This window comes from Thermobia domestica, chromosome 1 (genome assembly GCF_964235325.1).
Source record: "Thermobia domestica chromosome 1, izTheDome1.hap1.1, whole genome shotgun sequence".
NCBI lineage: Eukaryota > Metazoa > Arthropoda > Insecta > Zygentoma > Lepismatidae > Thermobia > Thermobia domestica.
Window position 1 is genome coordinate 135,608,725 of NC_137454.1, and position 21,760 is coordinate 135,630,484.

General features: G+C 36.8%; 1 protein-coding gene across 1 annotated transcript in view; it reads right to left on the minus strand.

Moving 5' to 3' along the window:
• mRpS26 (mitochondrial ribosomal protein S26) overlaps positions 1 to 20,361 on the minus strand; it is a 36,446-nt gene extending 16,085 nt beyond the window's left edge. The window contains exon 1 of the mRNA XM_081763532.1: positions 19,858 to 20,361. Coding sequence (XP_081619658.1) covers positions 19,858 to 20,087 — 230 coding nt within the window. The 5' untranslated portion in view covers positions 20,088 to 20,361. The remainder of the gene's footprint in view (positions 1 to 19,857) is intronic.
• Between the last annotated feature and the right edge of the window lie 1,399 nt (positions 20,362 to 21,760).

The window sequence follows — 21,760 nt, forward strand, 5'->3', positions numbered from 1 at the left end:
AACTAAATTGATCAGATGAACACATTACATCCATATCCGAGGCGACATTGATTATTATTTTTAATTATGACAAACAAGAATCAAACGGTAAAAAATTAACTATCCTACCTTTCGTCCGACGAAGCATGTGGTTCACCCTGTATCTCTGTCGATATTTTTCCTTCAGCACAAATCCGAGCTACTGTACGAAGGTTAATATCACAGACATAAGCAGTAGGTTCCTGTCACTTTGCAAAATCTACTGTTATACGTACAGCATTATTCGATAGTGTTTTAAAGTATGTATAAACTGAGAAAACCATGTTTCTTGCCTGGCTATGCAACACCTGTCGCTTTTTCTTATTGGCATCAGTGTCTATGTTGGTAATTGATTTCCTAAGAGACATTGTTATGTTGAAATAACAAAATATTGAACATAAAAATATTAACAATAACTTCTACCATACACGAACTATGCACTTACAATACAAAAACACAGACACACACACATGTTCCACTAAAACGAAAAGTTGAACCGTGGAACTCTCCTGATTTCACTGATATCAGAAAGTGAAATATTTGGATGCATTTCTATACCACAAATGGACAGAGAGGAACCTCGTAAAGAACCTGCAGGAAGGAGGAAAGGAGAGAACAACAATTTATAGCAATATAAGCATTTGTTTTGGCTAGGCGAATCTGATTTCCCAAAGCAGTTGTTGACACGAGCAATCCAAGACTGCGATTTATAGAATAAATAAAAGAAAGAAAGAAGGCTAGAAATGACAAGCGTGTTGGAAAGAAATACAATCACGTTGCACACTAATTTTCTTTTCTCCAAATAAAATGAATATAAAGACTACACATATAAAGCACTGGCCATAACGAAAACATTTCTATTGAGGTATAAAGTTTGTCAACTGGCTTATGTTTATGGCTTAAGATAAAGATGAGAAATGATCCAGCAATTGCTTTCGTACGGCCCATTCCGGCATTGTTTAATTATTTAATTTAAAGGAACATACATTGAAGAACCTCAACCAGGTAGCCTTTTCGGAGTTTTGAACCCGCTCTTCTGAATGATTCTGACATTACTGATTCAGCAAAAACATTAACAATCTTTGTTTTATTTTTTAATTACTCGTTTTCAAATAATACTAAGAATGGTACGTCGTCCCGATGCGTGAACTGAAGTAAATGTGTACAATAAACGTGGAAATATCGCAGCCTTCTCATCCGCTAACAGCATTTAAAAGTAACTTCGAGCGCCGTCTTCAAATGCCAAGACATTTGTCACAGATTTTAGTATAAGATGTTTTCAGATTAAGTCACTTCTTACAGGAGGAAGATGCACTAGGTACACTCATGTCCAAAATGATTGTCGCATATCTATAACTGTCTTCTTGTAAAAATATAATTTGATATTGATTTTGCAGGGTACTTTCAATACTGATACTGTGTGTGTAATCGGGAAATGTCTATTTGTTGTAAATTTCATAGGAAAAGAATTATAAAAACGAAAATTAGAGTGAGTAAAATGAAATGTTGCTAAATGGACATGGACAAGAAAAATTTATTTTCGTTTTATTGTTCTTATTTACTGCTCTTTTGACATGAAATTTGCCACATACATTTTTTGTCGATTATACACATACTAACATTATAGGAATTACCGGGCGAATTAGTTATCAAATTATATTCCTAGAACAACATATTTATAGACATGCGACAATAATTTTGGACATGAGTGTACATGAGCATACGATTTATGTTGCATGAGTATTTCGTACATATCGATTTGGATGCTGAACAAATGCATGAAATTAGCTACAAGGAAATGTGTATTATTTTCATTATTAGAAAATTTCGATAGTTTGGTTTCAGTTTCTTTTTAAAGGAACTTCAACTGTTTAATGGATTCATTACTCGTGCCGAACTTGCTCTTCAAGTCGAAGTCTGATGATTACTCCGAATTACAAGCTTTCCTTGACCGGAAATGGATCCATCCTGTCATGAGAGGTTTGATAAAAATAGAAAAGAATATCAGAAGAAAAGTATAATTAGTATTATTAAGTTGAAGGCAGTAAGAGCGAGAAAAAAAAAAAAACTGTTTCTTATGCAAAGAACGTTAGAAAACATTTTAAAAGGTATGCTATGACTATTAGCAGTTAATTGGCAACAGCCGATACCGCCTGGATACCGGGGGCGGATTCACGAATTTTTGAAGGGGGGGGGGGGCGCAGGTTTGAAAAATAAACTTGAAACATTTTTCGATATTTGGTTCGCTAACTAAAAATGTGGACTGCAGTGCTATCTTTGCCCTTCTGGAGGTGGCATTGAGGAAAGCTATGTTGTTCAACACGAGAGAATCCAGGATTATCATGAACTGGAACCGCATACATTATCTACAATGAGTGGAGGAACGCACTCAGAATCTTCCTTTTGAGAGAAATTTTAAAACTTTTTTTTCTCCCACAGCCTTTGAACAAGCGCTTCATTAGGGACTAATTTATATATTTTACGCCTCATGGAGGGTCGCACAAGCCTCGCGCCCTCTTTTTGGATCCTGGATCTGGAACTTCAGGTTTCTTGATAAAAGTAACTTTGTATAGTGTTGGTATATATATATATAAAACGCAGCAGCTGAAATGCGCGGGACAGGGGGCGGGTATGAGTAAATCGATGATCGATCGATCCAGGGCGCATTAAAACTAGTTACGCCACTGTCAACGGTTAAGCCGGCTAGGTTAAAGGAGATAAACCTCTGTCCCATGTGCAATCGGCGATATGGTAGAAAATGCAGAAAACAGTTGGAGGAAAGTTAAACAAAGTTTACTAGACACTATCCACAAAAACGATGGCAGGATGGAAACAGCATCGAGAAAACCATGGATAACTGAAGCGATGCTTGAACAGAAAGAGGAATGAAGAACGGCCAAAACCATGGACATGAAAGAATACAAAAGGCTGAATAATGAATTGAGAAGCGAGATGGACAATGTCGTCCCTCAGACATGGAACAGATATATGAAAAAATAATGGAACTTCAACGGCGCGACAGATATGATCTGATGTATGAGAAAGCACAAGAATTAGGAGGGAAAGTTAACGAAAACATATGCATGTTTGAAATGGAAGATCAACAGGCATGTAGTGACTGACCATCACAGAATCCTTAGAATCTAAGAGTAATACATAAGGGATCTGCATGACCAGAAGAACCGCCCCAAAGATGTTGCGATCGAAGCAGAGGAAGAGGTGGATAGTGAAGAAAAAAGGACCCAGTCTGTTGAAAAGTGAAGTAGTAGCCATCAAAGACATGCGAAGGAGGAAGGCCACTGGAGACTACGACATGTTAAGAGATTTGCTCAAGGGATTAGGAGACAATGCAATGAAAGTACTAACTTCACTTATTAACAATATCTGTCTGAGCAGAGAATGTCCAAAGGATTTTCTTGATGTTACAATGGTTGCATTGCTCAAGAAAAAGCAACCAAAAAAGTGTGGCGATCACAGAACCATTAGCCTTATTCCCCATACTAGAAAGATTATTGCGCGCGTACGGAATAAGCGGCTGGAAAGTAAGATAAGGGAGATATTAGAAGAAGATCAATTTGGATTCCGGAAAGGAAAAGGGACCAGAGATTATATTGAGTTGATAAGAATTACATACGAACGAGTTCTTGGCATAAAGGAAGAGTGCTTCGTGCTTCACTGACTGACAAAAAAGCTGTCGACTGGGTCAATTGGACCAAACTTTAACTTTCAGCATTTAACTGTCAACCATTTCTATAATTGTGTAGAACCTTTAAATGGAGCATATACACAAAATTGTGAATCTTTGGTGCGATTTGAAGAACAGTTTGAGCTGCGCGCATGGATCAGAAGTCACAGCATTGGGCAAAAGTAGTTTTTAATTGTGAAGCATGCTGCAGAATGGGATACACCGCATTAAAATCTCAGGTGTTTACATTTAATTATTTTTCCTTAGTTGTGAGATATTTGTTTTCGTTCGGTAATATGTTTCTTTTCAATTATATAGTTCTCTTTTAAATTTCCAGTGTATTAATTTTCGATTTCTTAATTGTAATTGAAGAGGAGGTTAGAGGGGCTTGCCCGCTCGGTTTTCTTTTTTTCTTTTTTTTTTTTTTTTCGTTATGAAAATGTGGCGGCTCTTGTTGCAGTGTCATCTATTACTTAATACCTAATGTATTTCAAGTTTTGAAATGAAATGAAATGAAATCTTTGAGTTTTACGTCCCACGTTATGCCGGCTAGGCTAAAGGAGACGGTGATAAGAAATGAATGAAATGGTGGAATGAAGAATGTGGGAGGAAACGGGAGAACCCCGAGGAAACCCACGCACACGGTGTTTGTCCACACGGCGCGAGGATCGAACCAGGGACCACAAGTACCGGGGGGGGGGTGAACGCTCTACCACTGAGCCACCGCGGCCCTCCTATTTCAAGTTTTGTTACATTTAGAACTGATACGATAGGAAGTTCGCTTAGTTCTATATGTATCAATATTTGAAAGATGGTATGTTGTAAATAATAGTGGAATCAGTAGCCGGAACCACCATGATTTCTAACCGATTCGATTCGTAAGGAACTGGTTCCTTATGAATTGGTTCATTGATTGAAAAGGCCACGAATTGCCCCTTCTACATTAAATCATATATATATTTGCCCTGATGAAAGGATATGGGATTGGGTGCTTGACACCCCGTTATTAAAACTGTCTATGCCACTAAACATATTATTTTAATATAAGAATCAAAGAAATTTGTCGCTATGTCGTAGGCGTAAATTGTGTCAATAAAGAAAAAGGCTGGAAATCTTTGCCTCAGAATACGTAGGCCTATTAAAAAAAAAAAAAAAAAAAAAAAAAAAAAAAAAAAAAAAAAAAAAACTGCAATGAGAGAAAACCCAGTTCAAGGTAGGAATTATGCTTGAAAATACATCTCAAATTATTCATTTTTTTATTTAAATTTAACGTCACTCGATTATGCACTGCGGATAAGGGAGATTGTAACGATGAGATGGATAATAATGATCGAATGAAGGAAGTGGGAGAACCCTGAGAAAATCCATGTGCATAGTGTTTGTTCATCACAAAGTTATTTGGGGATGGCTTGGTTCAGCAGTTTTGCCGTGATGAAGAGACATACAACGTCGATATGATTTTTATTATATATAAAGAATCTCTAATCTTTAATCTCTAAAAAAATCTCTAATCTTCCATTTACATCCCTGAAAGACACAAGTATAAAAAGAGGTTTATTTGCCTTAATAATACTCACATCATCATCATCATTATACATATTCTGCCCTTATTGGCAGGTCACTTGCCGCAGCTGAGAAGCTTCCATGCTTCACGGTCCTCCGCTAACCTCTTCGTCTTCACGTATGATCTTTTTGTTTTTATATCATCTATTAACTGTAGTCTCCTTCGGCCCCTTCCTCTCTTTCCCACCACCATACCCTCTAGGACGTCCCTCATGATACAATTTCTTCTTAGGAAATGTCCCAACCAGTTTCTCTTTTTCTTCTTCTTAATAATATGTAAGTGTTCTTTTCTCCCCCACCATTTCTAACACTCTCTCATTCGTTTTCCGCTCGACCCAACTAATTCTTTCTATTCTTCTCCACACCCACATTTCGAAGGCTTCCAGTCGATTTTCATCACCTTTACGTAATGTCCACGTTCCCGTCCCATACAGTACAACACTTCACACGAATTACTTTATGAGTCTTTTTCTCAAATCTTTATTCAAGGTCCAACAAAACAGACTTTTCTTTATCCTAAAGGCTTCTTTTACCATTCCTATCGTTGCTTTTACTTCACGTTCGCACTTCATGTCATTACTAAGAATACTACCTAGACAGCGAAAACTATTCTATGATATCCCCTCCCACTTTTATATTTGACACAGACCCCTTCGTTCCAATTACCATGGTCTTTTTCTTTCTAACATTTATTTTTATCCCATATTCTTCAAAGCCCTTCCTCATTTTTTCTAACATTTTATTGATTTTCATTTCAGATTCTGCAACAAGCACCATATCGTCTGCAAATCTTATGCATCTAATCACTCTACCTCCTACCGAAATGCCGTCATCATGTAAACTATTTTTCACTAACTCTTCTAGATAAACATTAGTGTTGGCGAGAGAGAGCATCCTTGTCGAACTTCCCTTCCAATTGCACTTTCTTCCGTCGGTTCTTTCCCTATCCTAACACTTACTTGTTGGTTTATATATAAGTTTCTTATGAGTCTTCTATCTTTCCATTTCAACCCTATCTTTGTTAGGACTCCCAACAACAATTCCCAATTCATTTGGTCAAAAGCCTTTTCTAGATCAATAAATACAACATATACCTCTTTTCCTTTTTCTATAAATCTTTCACCGACTGCTCTTAATAATCCAATTGCATCTCTTGTGTCCTTGCCTCTTCTGATCCCGAACTGTTTCTCCTCAACTTCTTCATTTGTTCTTCCATATAACCTTCTGTTCAGTATTTGGAGCAGAATTTTAGCTGCATGAGATATGATACTAATAGTTCTATAATTCTCACATCTCTTTGGGTTCGATTTCTTAGCCATCGATATCATGATGGTCTTCAGAAAGTCTTTTGGCCATTCTCCTGTTTCATATATTTCATTGCATAGTCGGAACAATTCTTTCTTTCCCTTGTCTTTCATATTTTTAATGAATTCGATTGGTATATTATCTATCCTGGTTGCCTTTCCATTCCTAATCTCGAATATAGGCTTTTCAAACTCCTCCCGAGGAATACTAAATCCTTCATGATCCTCGCCTACTTCATTTTCTACTTTAACATTTAGGCTACACGGTCTATCCCTACTCTCATATATGTCTTCAACGTATTCTTTCCAACTTCCTACGACCTCATTTCTCTCGCTCACTACCTTCCCATTCTTATTTTCTACTGCCATCGTAATACCCCCTTGTTTCCTCCGAAATTCCATAGATTTCACCTCCTTGTACATTTCCTCATATTTCCCAACTCTTTTTAATTCTTCTTTGTCCTCGCATTTTCTTTTGTAAAACTCATCCCTCGCTCTGTCTGTTTTTCTTCGTAATTCATTATTTAACTATCTGTACATCTTTCTGCCCTCTTCTGTACAAACCCGTTTCCACGTCTTCCTCTCCCTCATTTTATGCAACATCTGCTCTGTAACCTATGTTTTTTTTAGCCGTTGTGTGTTCGCGGTAACCTACTGCTTCTTCTGCAGCCTGCTGTAAGCAACGTTTAATATGTTCCCACCGTGCGTTACTGCCTGCGCCTATCCTTTCCTCGTTTGAACATTTTTCTTCGAATTTTTCAACGAAAAGATTTCTTATTTCCTGTTTTTCAATTTTTCAGTATTCAACACTTTGTTGCCTGCTTTTCTTCTGCCTACATTTTTCAGTTGAATATCTACTTCGGCAAGCACAAGATTATGATCAGAGAAAATATCAGCCCCGGGAAGGGTCTTCGCGTTCTTAAGCTATTCCGATACCTGTCCTGAATCATAACATAATCTATCTGATATCTTCCGCCGTCTATTGGTGATTTCCATGTATATCTTCTCTTGCGCTGATTGAACCAAGTGTTCCCAATTACTAGTGAATTCTGTCTACAGAAATTCACTAGTCCCTCTCCCCTTTCATTTCTTTCGCCTAAACCATATTTGCCTACGATACTACCTTCCTGTTTTTCTCCCACAACTGCATTGAAATCTCCCATTAGAATTATGCATGCACCCTTCTTCTCCCTATCTATAATTTCTTCTATTTTCTCATAATTTTCCTCTACTTCTTCATTTGCATGCGAAGTCGTCGGTGCATATGTCTGTATCACCACTAGATCCTTCGTTTTCCCTTTAAGTCTTAACATCATAACTCTATCATCAATAAATTCTACTTTCACTACCTTCTCCTTTAAGCGCTTTCCAAGAATTATTCCTACGCCATTATGACCGCCCTTTTCAGTACCTGAGTAAAACATTCTATATCCTTCACTGTTCAACACCCCAATACCTTCCCATCTAACTTCACAAACTCCTACCATATCTAGATTATTTTGTTTCATTTCTTCTTTAAGATTTTCTAATTTTCCTTCCTGTAACATAGTACCTACGTTCCATGTCCCTATCCTAAACTTTTTGCTCTTCCTTGTCTGTCTTCCCCCCATTATTACTTTCTCATCCAATAGTCCTTAGCAAGCCATCCCTCTCCCGGAGATCCGAATGGGAGGATATTTTACCTCCGGAACTATATTTTGACCTGCGAAAGACCATTATACACACCTGTTCATAAAAAGCTGGAAACTCGTTCAGAAACTAAGTCCGAAAAAGTGAGCCTAGATCCGTCACAATTCCCGCAGATCTATACACAGGGAATTGCATTTTCCCTCCGTTCTTTATATAGGCACTAGCTGTAAACCGTACTGTCATCCGAGCGATGTGAAAATGTAAAAACAAAATCAAACTACTTATTTCCGAGATTAATATTGATTGCACACTTCATGCACAGTTCCAATATGCAAAAACAATCAACATCTGAAGCTGAAATTACTGAAAAAGAACGAAAATGACTATTTAAAACTTCAAGTGTCAACCTGCGCTTGGAGCGATACAATTATCAATATTATAATGCATTTCCTTCTAACTGCTTCCGTAGCCAAGCGGGTTTAGTAATGCTGATTGAAATTTCTGAAGCGAAGGGCGACGGTCCGGGCCTCCGTACGGAAAGTTCGTTTTTATTTATTCCTTTTTTTTATAATATATATATATATATATATATATATATATATGGGAACATTGTTATAAATATAAATTTCTACTTTGAAGTGCTTGGAAAAACAATCAGACGAACTGTCACTTTTCAAATCTCTCTTACATTTACTAGCCCGCCATTTCCAGAATTTATGTATGAAAACGTTAAAACAGACCTCAAAAATGTAAATTATTCATCAAAAATGTAAATTATTCATGTTCCTGATATATATATATATATGTATGTATGTATGTGTGTGTGTGTTGTGTCACAACTTTGTAACATTTTTTTTTTTCGTGAAAAATGCTAAACTACGAAAACATGACGTATGCCTTGTCGCAGCAGACGAGTTTCTCCACTTAAGCCTACGAGTAACGAGATCACCTACAGCCAAACAGCTGCAATTAATTAATTAGTCAAGGCTCATCGTGGTCAGAATGTTCGCGAGCAGCTTACTGCTCTTGTTGAATACGGTGCTATGAGTGTGAGACAAGCTAGCGAACGTCTTGGTGTTCCCAGTTCTACAGCATATACTTGGTGGAAGAAATACTCAGAAATACTCGGTAACGTGTCTAGAAAACCTGTCACTGGCCTTCAAAGGGTTTCAACCCCACAAGATCGGATCCTAGTTGATGTAAGCCGTCGCAATCCTTTCATGTCATCCCGGCAGTTAGTGATAGCGTCTCGTTTTGCTGGCTCTTTGCTCACCGCTCGGCGATGCCTTAAAGATGTAGGGCTTCACGCATATCGAGCCGCGTGTAAGGAGCAACTGACGGATAAAGTTGACGCTAGTCATAAAGTTGATCGACTAGCATTTGCTGAGGCGTAACTGGGATCATGTAATCTTCACAGACGAAAAGATATTCTCTTCAGCAAATGATGTTCTCGACTTGTGTATAGACCCATAGGAAAACGTTACGATCCATAGTACATGCACAGAACGCATTGAATGGGCATGCTGGAGATGGCTGTGTAAGGATAGAAGGCCGATAGAACAGCCAGAAATATCTGGATATTGTGCAGTATGGCTTGCTCCCCGCTGCGAGAAATTTATTTGAAGACGGCATTGTAGAAGTGCAACAAGATCATAACTCAATACATGATTCCCATCTAGTTCAAACTTGGTTTCAAGAGGAACCCAATGTTGAGCTAGTCGACTGGGTTCCAAGAGGATCTGACTTGAACTCAATGGAAAATCTATGGGCGGAAGTTACAAGAACTCTACACGAAAATTGGCCTGATCAACCACCAAGGACAGCTGACGCACTTTGGGAGCTAGTTTCTGACACGTGGGAAGAAATAACACAGGAACATCAGTATGTCGCTAGCTTGGTCAACTCATTGCCAAGAAGATTAAGATGCGTCATCGAAGCTAACGGCGATTATACGAGATATTAATACCTGAATTTGTCTTCATACTCAGGTGACCTTCGAGCTCTTTCAAGAGCTCACTAAGTTTTTCCATTTTTCCTTTAATATTGCTTTCATTGGGATGTTTATCCTACACAGATAGTCCAGTGGTTAGCACGTTGCTTGTGGTGTACGGGGTACCGGGTTCTATTCCAGCTGGGAGAGGCTTGTGTTTTTACCTATCTGTGATAATTCTGTGTTCGTGCCCCTGTTATTCAAGAGATACTGCTAAAACTATAAAACCGAGTAAAACAATTAAAAAAAAAAATCAGTTACTGAGGAACGTTCGGTAAGTCAGTTTTGTTTTAATATCTAATGCCTAGCGCGTTCGTTGTTGGGTCTGATAGTCGCGGGTTTAATTACAGTTAAGGGTCCATTAAAACTTTACTTGAACTAGAATTTATTTGCATGAATTACCCGTCTTCTTTAGCCTAAAGGACTTAAACGTTGAGAAAAGTATATAGTAAAAATGAAATAAATAATAAGACAGTAATAATGCTATTAATCTGTATCTATCTACATAGGATATAAATGAAAAAGACGTCGTCTATCAGAACAAAAAATGACTTAACCGTTTGAAATGATTTTTATTAGTTAACACTTTCACCTACCTCTGACTCATGGGCACCCGAAGGGGGCAGGGTGGGCCGCCCTCTGACTCACGAAATGTATACAAACAGAAATACCAAACATAATATATAGCAACCATGAAGATAGCTCCTCCTAGAACATTTTAGGGTGCCATGCGCGGACTGGCTTGTTGTCACGCTATTTTTATTAACAGAGGAGAGGAGTTAAAATTTATGCCAAAAATAGAATATCTCACATTTGTGAGATGAAACTTGACTCCATGCCGTTAACGACGACAATATCTAGTGGCCCACTTGCCGGTAAATGTCGATCGTCGATATAGCGACGCATCGAAAGATTGACGCTAGTGTGTCCCTGGCGGCAGGGTTTCTTCGAGTCGAAACAGACATCTAGAGTAGGCGTGTTGCAGTTACCACCACGTAGCGGCGATGACATCTTTTCGGTCCGTCTTCCGATTCGTCGCGGAGAATCGGCGAAGGGACCGAAACGACTGATCGCCAGTCATGTGCATGCGTTTATTATTATATATTTGTTTTTTATGACGAATGTTCCTAAAGTGAGCTCCGGGGTCAAGAGTAACCCATGCTTCTACATCACAAGGTTGCTGTTTCGCGCCATTCTGGGAGAACTTTATATATATATTTTGTAAGTGCTTTTTAGACTCATCTCAATGTAAATGAATCATGCATATACGCTATTTAACATATTTTGGTGGAGTAATTTTGTAATTCATTGGCATTTCGTTGCGTCTCTGCCACCGGTGGCCCACTGGTGGTATAATTTTCAAAACGGAAGTGGGGCCACCGCGTATCGTTGCAGTGGGGCCATCAATTTTTGGCGAGAGGTTGCTAGTTACCCATCGATGGTCCACCGACGCTTACGGCACGAGGTAACTCTAAATTAAATTTAATTAGGAAATCACTATAGTTGCTATAAGAACTAGTTTTTGAACTTGGACTGTATAATATTGGTCGTTTGAGGCAAACATTTCCTAAGTTCAACTTCGAGTATTTTCGGAAAAAGTAAACCAAAGATGATAGATTCGAACCCATAATCCAACGTTCACAATCGAAAACATTATGTAAATTTGTATTTTCTTCTTTTAAGTGTAATAACATATGTTGATCCGTTATTAACTGTACTGTAGAAACAATTCATCATTGTAATACTTACGGATAAAGTATTTCGAAATTATGTATACATGGGAGCACATGGTAGTTGCCTCAATCCAGCTATAATCAATGCCCTCAATTTCCTTCGTGCAGTTCAAACCGATTTTCCTGCAAGCTGTTACACAACGACAATTAGTCTAATTGTCTACTTGTCGAACTGCTGAGCCAAAGGACGAGGGATCGAATCTCGGAGATGGACATGAAAATTTTTATTACTTGCAGAATTATACATTTCACCCATAATAAAATGAGCATTAAAACAGTGTGTGTTTCCGTGAAAAAGTAAGAATTTATTTGAAGTTAAACTTGTGAGCAGTGAAGCAAAACGAATTGGGCTCATGGTTGTCCGAATACCTGACGATTTGAATAAATCATACGGCACGCCTTTGGTATGGAGTTAAAGAGCTTTCTGACACGTATAAAGAAATCTCACATACCTAAATCCATAACGAAATAGGACCTACCAGAAGCTTCAACACCACGTCTGCGTCACTTCGGTGAACGCAGTATCGAAACTTCCTATATAAATTTCACTCACTTGACGTCTAGTCAGTCGACCGTACTTGGTTTGTTAGCTAACTATATTGACGAAAAATATGCAAAATCCATTTTTCGATTTTGTCAGGAAACGAAGAAAGTGTGACGCCCTTATGTTTCAGAATTGTTGAACTTTTTTTTTTTTGGGGGGGGGGGGTAGATTTCACTCATCTGCTGTAAGTAGTGACTACTGCTGTTAACCATTGCTTTCTTTCATTTTGCATTTACACATCCTATACTCTTTCAAGTTTGGTTCCACATGCCATTCCATTTAGTTTCATATATTCTGTTCGATTAAACACACATTCCTCAATCTCTTATAATATGTCCAAATTAACAGAACGGTTCTCTTTCTTTCTTCCTAATAATGATGATTTAGATTTCAAGAGAGTTAATTTTAAATAAACTTGCAACCAATTTGTTAATTACTACGAGCATTGAGTTCATCCTCATTGTGTGTTAATATATATTCTTCAGTGTTTACATTCTAATAATAATAAATATTTATGCCAAAATTAGATATAATTGCAGTATACGAAGGTTAAGTGGGTAATAAAGCAGTTCAAGCCAATATCTTACTTCAATCTGTATCGTAGATTACAATTATCGTTAAAATAAATTGAACATTCGCATCCAAAATTGATTTTATCTAGGTAGGATGGATAAGGATGCACACGAGACAATATGCTGTAAAAGTGATGTCTCGACTCGAATTTTGTCAGGAAAATTCTGTCTCGACTCGACTCTGCATATCCCTAAGGATGGACAGTTTCAAGTGCCCAGTATTCCAAAGCTGACGGGGTAACAAATTACACCATTACGCAACATCTATTTCAGATACAACCATTATTATAAACTTCATTTTCACAAGCTTCTTCTTATAATAACTATATTGATTTCCTACTTAAATTCAATTATAGATAATTGTTTCTTATGTAGCAGCTAATATTCATGCTATACAGTATAAAACAAGTACACATTCAATATAAATAAATAAAAATGTAAGATATTACAGATCACTGGCATTGCGATTTAATCCGATTTTAAGCAGTACATATTTTCTAAATAATTGTTCGAATTTGCTTTATAAGAATCCAGATTCTGAGGTACCCTAAGTTTTTGTAATGCAAAAAAATACAAGCATATATATATATATATATATATATATATATATATATATATATATATATATATAGAGAGAGAGAGAGAGAGAGAGAGAGAGAGAGAGAGAGAGAGAGAGAGAGATGCGAAAAAGACGGCTTTTTTGGAAAAAAAAAAACGAGAATTTTGGCTTTTTTCATTTTCATGATTTTTCTATTTAAATAGCGTTACTATAATATACTTTAAAGTTAAATAAGATTTCATGACCTAAATGCCATATTTCGCTCTGGAATTCACCATCATGATGGATGGAGTACATGTTTTATGAATTAAAGTAAACAAAGTACGTAGTATTTGAGGGCAATTTTAGAAGCTATTTAACTTTATTTTAACTTTTGAGTTATCGGCTTTTTCTTCTCTAGATCATTTCTTTTTAGTCATCCGTGTTCCATTTCTTAGAGCTAAGTACTCTAGCTTCTAGCACATAATTAAACTTATGTTTTTCAATATATTCGAATGGTAAATATCTGGTTGATGATTGATCGATTTCGCCTAAATCCACACTGATAATCTCCAACGATTTCATCTGCGTATGGGATCAATCCTATTAATAGAATGTTAAGAGAAATGTATCGATAATTATTACAATCAGTTTTGTCGCCTTTCTTGTGAATTGAAACAGTGATCGATTCTTTCCACTCTTTTTAAATGTATTCAATAGATTTTCTCTTTTTTGTTTAAAACAACGTAACGATATGTTGAATTCCTCTTGTTAAAAATTCATAAACCTTCAGGACTGGGTAAACCGTGATGGTGGTTATATATTCTAAATCCTAGGAAACCACACGATCAGATGAACAGTCTATTACGCATATGATCCATGAACAGAAAATTCGGTAATTTTCCGGTTGTGAACGAGCTTAAGGAACAGTCAGTGCATTACAGAATTCGGAACTTTACCGATTTTGCATATCCGAAGCACGTGATAGGTGGTAACAGATTATTACGTATGTGATCAATTAATGAAAAATTCGTTCGAAATATTCATACAATGTATATGAAAGTTTTAAAAATCTTCTCGAAATTCATGGTTTATTTTAGAAGTTTTGTATTATTATCAGCATCAACCACTAATTAAATGAGTTTTTGTGTTGTAGAGAAGTGAAACAAAGCCTTCTTTATCAATTTAAAGCAAAATTTTGAAAAAAGACCAAAATTTTCCAAGCAAAATAGCGAAGCAGAAAAAACCGACTTAAAAAAAAACGGGTTTTCCAAGACCTTGCATAGTCTCTCTCTCTCTCTCTCTCTCTCTCTCTATATATATATATATATATATATATATATATATATATAGGTGTATTTTAGGGGACTTCCGGGCTTGTACCCCCACCCCCCGAAATTTTATGTTTATTCAAATAAAATATTGTAAAGTGAATGAAGTAGCTTGTAGAATGTTCACATTTCCAAGAATGAAGTTAGCAAAGCCCCCCTGAAATATATATATGAATAATTTTCATTTTGGACGTGTGGTTTTAGGTATTCAACTGTATTCACATTTCTCATTTTAGCGTTTTCGTATATGAATTATGGGCATGGCGGGCTAGTAAATGTGACAGGGATTTGAAAAGTGACAGTTCGTCGGATAATGTGTTTCCAATCACTTCACAGTAGAAATTTATATTTATAAAAAAGTTCTCATATATTTTAAAAAAAAAAGGAAGAAAAACTTTAACTTTCCGCACGGAGGGTCGAACCGTCGCCCTTCGTTTCAGAAATGTCAGTGGCAGTACAAAACCCGCTTGAACACAGACGCAACTTACAAGAGATGGTGTTATAATATTGATAATAGAGTCGCTCCAAGTACAGGTTCCTACTTGGAGGTTTAAATATCCATTTTCTGTCGTTTTCAGCAATTTCTACTTAAGGTAATGGTTGATTTTGCATATTGGAACTTTGCATGAGGTGTGCAATCAATATTAATCTCAGAAATAAGTAGTTTGATTTTGTTTTTACATTTTCACATCGCTCGGATGACAGTGCGGTTTGCAGCTAGTGTCTATATAAAGAACGGCGGGAACATGCAATTCCCTGTGTTAGATCTGCGGGAATTGTAACGGATCTAGGTTCACTTTTTCGGACTTAGTTTCTGAACGAGTTTCCAGCTTTATGTGAACAGGTGCGTACATATGTTCTCTTTTTGCTGCCAGCAAATTAGGGAAAAATAGTGATGGTTTCCCGTTGCCTTCCACCCCGCAGTACCCCAGGCACTCTGACCACGACTGGGACTAATGTCCAAGCTGCCGTACTGATCACTATGATTTCCGCCAACTTGGCTACTGGAGAACAGCTGCCTCCTTCCAGAACACTCTTCGTCTGGCTACTCCATTTAGACCAATTCGGTAGGGGTGTCCCTTCTGGTAGTGAACTACCACCGACATAGCTCTAAATTTCACTGTAGCACACAATCCTCCGCACTCGACACATTAAGTGTCTTCGTAAAGATGGTGTTTATCGGGGAGGAATAATACGCACAAGCTTACAATTTTTTTCTTACTATGGTCTGACCTATAGTGAGCTGAATAAGATAAAAATCCACATTTTCAATTTTTGAAGGTTACGACATTTTACCTTAACACCGTCGATATATATATATATATATATATATATATACGGTGGCCCATTTTAATCTTTCCATGGAAATATCTCGAAAACGGTTGAACATAAATGAATTGAACAAAAACTCAAATAGGAAATACCATGGGGCAAATCGAATGGTGATGTCGCTGTGCCCCTCAGGGCCGCTCTTCAAAAGGGCCCGGGGACCAACTTTAAAATTTTAAATGGAAACATGGCACGAGTGACACCTCGTTCAATAGATCTTTAAAAACTAAAAACCTATATGGCAAAAGAGTTGTCCTATCGGTCACCGTATTCAAAATGGCCGCCAAGATATGTTACCTTTATCAGATAAACGTCCAGTACCACTAATATGAAAAGGGTTGAACATAAATGAACCAAACAAAAACTCAAATAGAAAAGCCATGGGGCAAATCGAATAATGTTGTCACGATGCCCCCCAGGAAGAACTTAGAAATTTTAAACAAAAATATGGGTCAAGTGATACTTCGTTCGATAGATCTTCATACACTAAACAGCGTTGTGGCAAAAACTTGTCCATATGGGTCACCGTTTTCAAAGTGGCCACCAAGACATTGTGCCTGTATCAAATAAAACGTCCAGTACCACTGATATGAAAACGGTTGAAGATAATAACGGATGAACAGAATAAAACTCCTATGGGAAACCACAGAGGGTATTTATCATTCCACTTCTCGAAAATGTTGCAACAAAGGAGAAGATTATTAGAATAAAAGTGCCACAGTGCAAAAGAGGAAATCTAATTCCTAGAAAATCATCGTTCCAATGTCCTCCGTAAGTGGGTGAAGCACGACGGGAATGAATGGTGAAATTACAAATGAGAACCTTAGTTTTTTTTAAATTGTATCTACACAACAAAATTATCTGAAATGTGTTTTTATAAGAGATAGATGTCTGTAATAGAAAAAAAGTAGGTAAAATTCTTGTTAAAAGGTACCTTCTATTTTGATTACAGACAATGATTTGTGCAAAAATGAAACAACTGCAATACGAAACCAATTTGTCTAACAATGCAATTTTAGAACAATGTGTAAAAACAATGGTTTTGCTCAAAAGCCATCTGTACAATATTGGTTCATTACAATACGAGTCACTTGTACACCCAAGTGTTTCAGACAAACCATACCTATTGCAAGCAAAAGTGGGGTTGTCATTTGAGATTTTACCATTCATTCCTGCTTCACCCACTTACGGAGAGAGATCGGAAAGATAATTTTCTAAGAATTAGATTTCCTCTTTAGCATTATGCCACTTATAATTTAATAATCTTTTTCTCCGTTGGATTATTCTCGAGGCTTGGAATGATAAATACCTTCTGTGATTTCATATACGAGTTTTATCCTGTTCATTTATCTCCAACAATTTTCATATTACTGGTACTGACTTTTTATCTGATACAGGCACCATGTCTTGGCGGCCATTTTGTAAACGGTGGCCCATATGAAAAATATTTTGCCACAACGCTGTTTAGTGTATGAAGATCTATTGAACGAGGTATCACTTGACCCATATTTTCGTTTAAAATTTCTAAGTTAGGCCTGGGGACCCATGAAAGGCGGTCCTGGAGGGCACCGCGAAATCATCATTCGATTTGACCCATGGCTGTCCTATTTGAGTTTTTATTTGGTTCATTTATGTTCAACCGTTTTCATATTAGTAGTACTGGACAATATCTGATAAAGGTAACATATCTTGGCGGCCATTTTGAATACGGTGATCGATATGAAAAATCTTTTCAAACATCGCTTTTTAGCTTTTAAAGATCTATCGAACGAGGTGTCACTCGCCCCATGTTTCCATTTAAAATTTTAAAGTTGGGCCCCGAGCATCATGTTTGTCCATCACAAATTCCACAAGGCGCGAGCTGGGATCGAACCAGGGACCCCAAGCACCGAAGGTGAACGCTTTCCCATTGAGCCACCGCATCCCCAAGAAAAGATAAATAGAAGTGGGTACTATTTGCAAGACGCGGAAATTTCGATGATTGAACAGCATAGCAGTCGTATAGGATGGCGAATCGGTGCGTTGAATGTTGTATTTACGCATTGAGTTTTACAGAATTATATAATAATAATAATAATAATAATAATAATAATAATAATAAAGAGAATTTATTAAATTCTTATGAAAACCACGGATTACTGAATTTAAGTGGTAATTGAAGCTTCTATGAGAACCGGGTTCCAGTCATTGTTCTAGTCTATCTAAAGTCTTACCGAGTAACCTAACCTAACAAATTTTTAATGTTTTATGTTTTAACTGCTTTTTGTAGATTTGAAACTGAAGGGGCACTCTAAACTTAGGTCATTTCGTGTGACACCCGACAATTTTAGCAGTCCTATGTAGATTTGTCCCCGCATTTTTAATCTGCACATAATTCCATGGCATAATTTTGGAAATGGGGTGCCAAAGTCAGGTTAAAAAAATGTTTACAAGAGAACTGAGTTGATGTTACATAACGGTAATTACTAAGTACCAACCTAACCTAAACCATCAGACAGAAAATATGAAAAGAAGGTATTAATGTAAGGAAAGAAATCTGGGCATTTATTCTAAATCTGGAAGTTGGTCGTCTGCCTGCTTTTTGATAAAGAAAAAAAGCGTAGTAACGGCTACGAAAATTTAAAATCATCAATTTTTAGGACCGCTTTAAAGGGTGTAATAGAGTAGGATGGAGTCGGTTTAGCTTAGTGTTAGGGAAGTTTTGACCCATTTTATTATAATTAATAGACTGTAATTTTTCGTCTCTGCGTAAGGATACTAAATCGAGCGTCTCTGGACACCTGCAGCCAGAGTAACAAATGCTTATTACTTTCCCAGAATCCAACGATGCGGTAATCTTGTACGAAGTAGCTCCTTCCGCTTGCCAAATAGTTCCATGTTTATAACCACTTGTAAAAAAAATAAAACACAACTTTGCTTTTCTTACATACTACCAAGCACACAGGCGAGGAAATTGGGTTAAGTTCCAAAGTTGGGCGTCCGTTTCCATGAACATTTTTAAAATTTACAGGAAAGATATGGATAATTTAATCGTTTGTGTGCTTGATAATATATAAGGGTCTCGAAAAATCTGTTTGTTTGTTATATATAAGTGATTATAAACATATGACTATACTGCGAGCGGAGGGAACTACTTGGCGCAAGGTAACCGAACAGTTGCATTGTGGGAAAGTAACGAGCATTTATGTTATCAACATGCGAATGTACAAGGGCAATGAAGTAACAGTTTTAACACTTGTGAAGCAATACGTTGATAACGAGCAAAATGTTTTAAAAGTTTGTGAAGAGCACGGATTAATGAACCTAATAACAAATTCCAGAAAATGTGGAAATGAGATAACAGCGAAAAAACGTGGCGAAAGCGGACGCTCAACTTCGGAATAACTGCCAGGAAATTATTCATTTCTTTCCGATAAAGTTCGAAAATTTTGCTAGGAACGGAGGACCAAATTCTGAACCCGAATTCTGGCCCCCAAACTCAAGAATCCCAACATAAATTAACCTAAACTATCAAAAATACAAATAATAATAATAATAATAATAATCCGGTGTAGCAAAAAGTTCTGGCCCCCAATCCCAAAAATTTGCCTAAATACGAAATATATCTACGTATGACATTACCTAATCGCTCGCATGGTAACTTTGTAATTATCATATAGTCTCTTGATCTCAACCCTCTCCTCCTCATTTCGCTTCGGTCTTTCTGGTATCCAAAAGAGTTTACTTTTAGCTGTAGGTAACCATCGAGGTTTCCTCCATCTAACAGTCTGATTATATATTGATGTAATCGTTAATCTTGGACCATTCACTAATTTCAAACTTCCATTAATAACATTCCATGTATACATCATGTAGTTCTGAAACGTTCTCAAATTGTCCAAATGTTCACAAGAATCATCAAATACTTCTTACAGTTTCTTAATGTTATTTTGACTTTTTCTAATATTATTACATATGGACCTCTGTTTTCACATTACGTTTCCGTCGTCCCATTCCAAGCTTAATAATTAAAGTGCACACATTTCTATGCTTCCAGTAACGTTACGAAACTTCTTTCATGGATATATTTACTTCTTTCTCACTGGCTGCAAAATTTTACTTACACTGCTACAATGTATCTTCTTCGTTTTCTTCTTCTGTAATATAGAAAAGATAGCAAGGCGTTGCCGAACGCATTTTCATCGACACAAGAGCTTCATTCCAACAGTGTCTTCTGTTGAACAATGCAATAGTAATGATAGAGCTCTCTCTCATTTCTTATTACATCTTTGATCTTGGACACTTTGTATCTTGCTTAGTTTATGGTCGAGTCATGTATTGCACAAAGTTCTTGATGCCAGGTACCAGTGTTTTTTTTTTTTTTTCAGAAAAAAAAATGTACCAAGGGGCATACTTTTATTCGGAGAGGCCAGTGTTACCAATGTAAATGACAAGTCGCTAAATCTAACAAATTTGGGGAGGCAGTTAGCGTCAATTTTTTTTTACAAAAGCTACTAACGTCTTTTCCAATGACTTTTGAAATGTCCTAGCGATAAAACTGGCGATTTTTTTTGTGCTCTGCTTTTTTTAAAGATTTTGATATTACTTAAACCAAATTTTACACGATCACAGAGGTGTTGAAGTATGTTCCATATACTTGTTGATAGGTAGCAGTCCAAAACAAATGACAGAAACTATCAAAACAAATAAAAAAGAACCTCGTACTGATTTAGTTCAGATGTGCGCATGAAAAAACTATAATATTAGCATTTCTTTCTTAACTTTCTGAAGGCATTTAGAATTTAATAATTATAGAAAATCCTTTAGTGAACAGATAAATTGATTTTGTAGCAACACTATCGAATTTATACAGAGCATTTTGTCTCCCTTCTACATTGCCTCCCTGTGGATTAGGTTAGCTTACGTTGAAAGAGTAATGTGCTGCTTAGGTATAAAATCATTTCCTGTACTAAGCTTTTTAAGTCTGATTCTTCATATGGCGTACTGATGACAGAATCGCACTTTAAAAAAATCAAATTATTTCCCAAAATTGTGCGTATCACGGGGCAATGACTGTCTGTTGATGTTATTTATGCTATGGCGTCGAAGACTGTTTAAAGAAAAGACCGAAAACACATGAAACCAAACGAAGCAATGATAATTTTTCCAGCTACTGGATGTACCGTCCATATCTCAATCAGACTTTCTTCACAAACTTATCCCATATTTGATACTTGTTAATAATAGCCCGTCAAACAAATAATAATTTTATTGTTAAAATGTGCGAGTGCCTATGGAAAAGGATTGTCTTGGATAATTTCTACTATCGGAACATGCCTGTATAATGTAGGAAACCAGTGTTTATGTTTAGAAGTTTTAAGTTACCAGTATCAAATTGTTACAAGGGCTATAGTTAAGTTCAAATGAGTGAATACGATGTCAAGTGTTTGTTGCACTATTCTTACTTATCCATTATTCTTATTCTTATGTTTCTTGCATTATAACCTCCGTCAATGACGCACCTGCCCCATACGGACGTACTCTC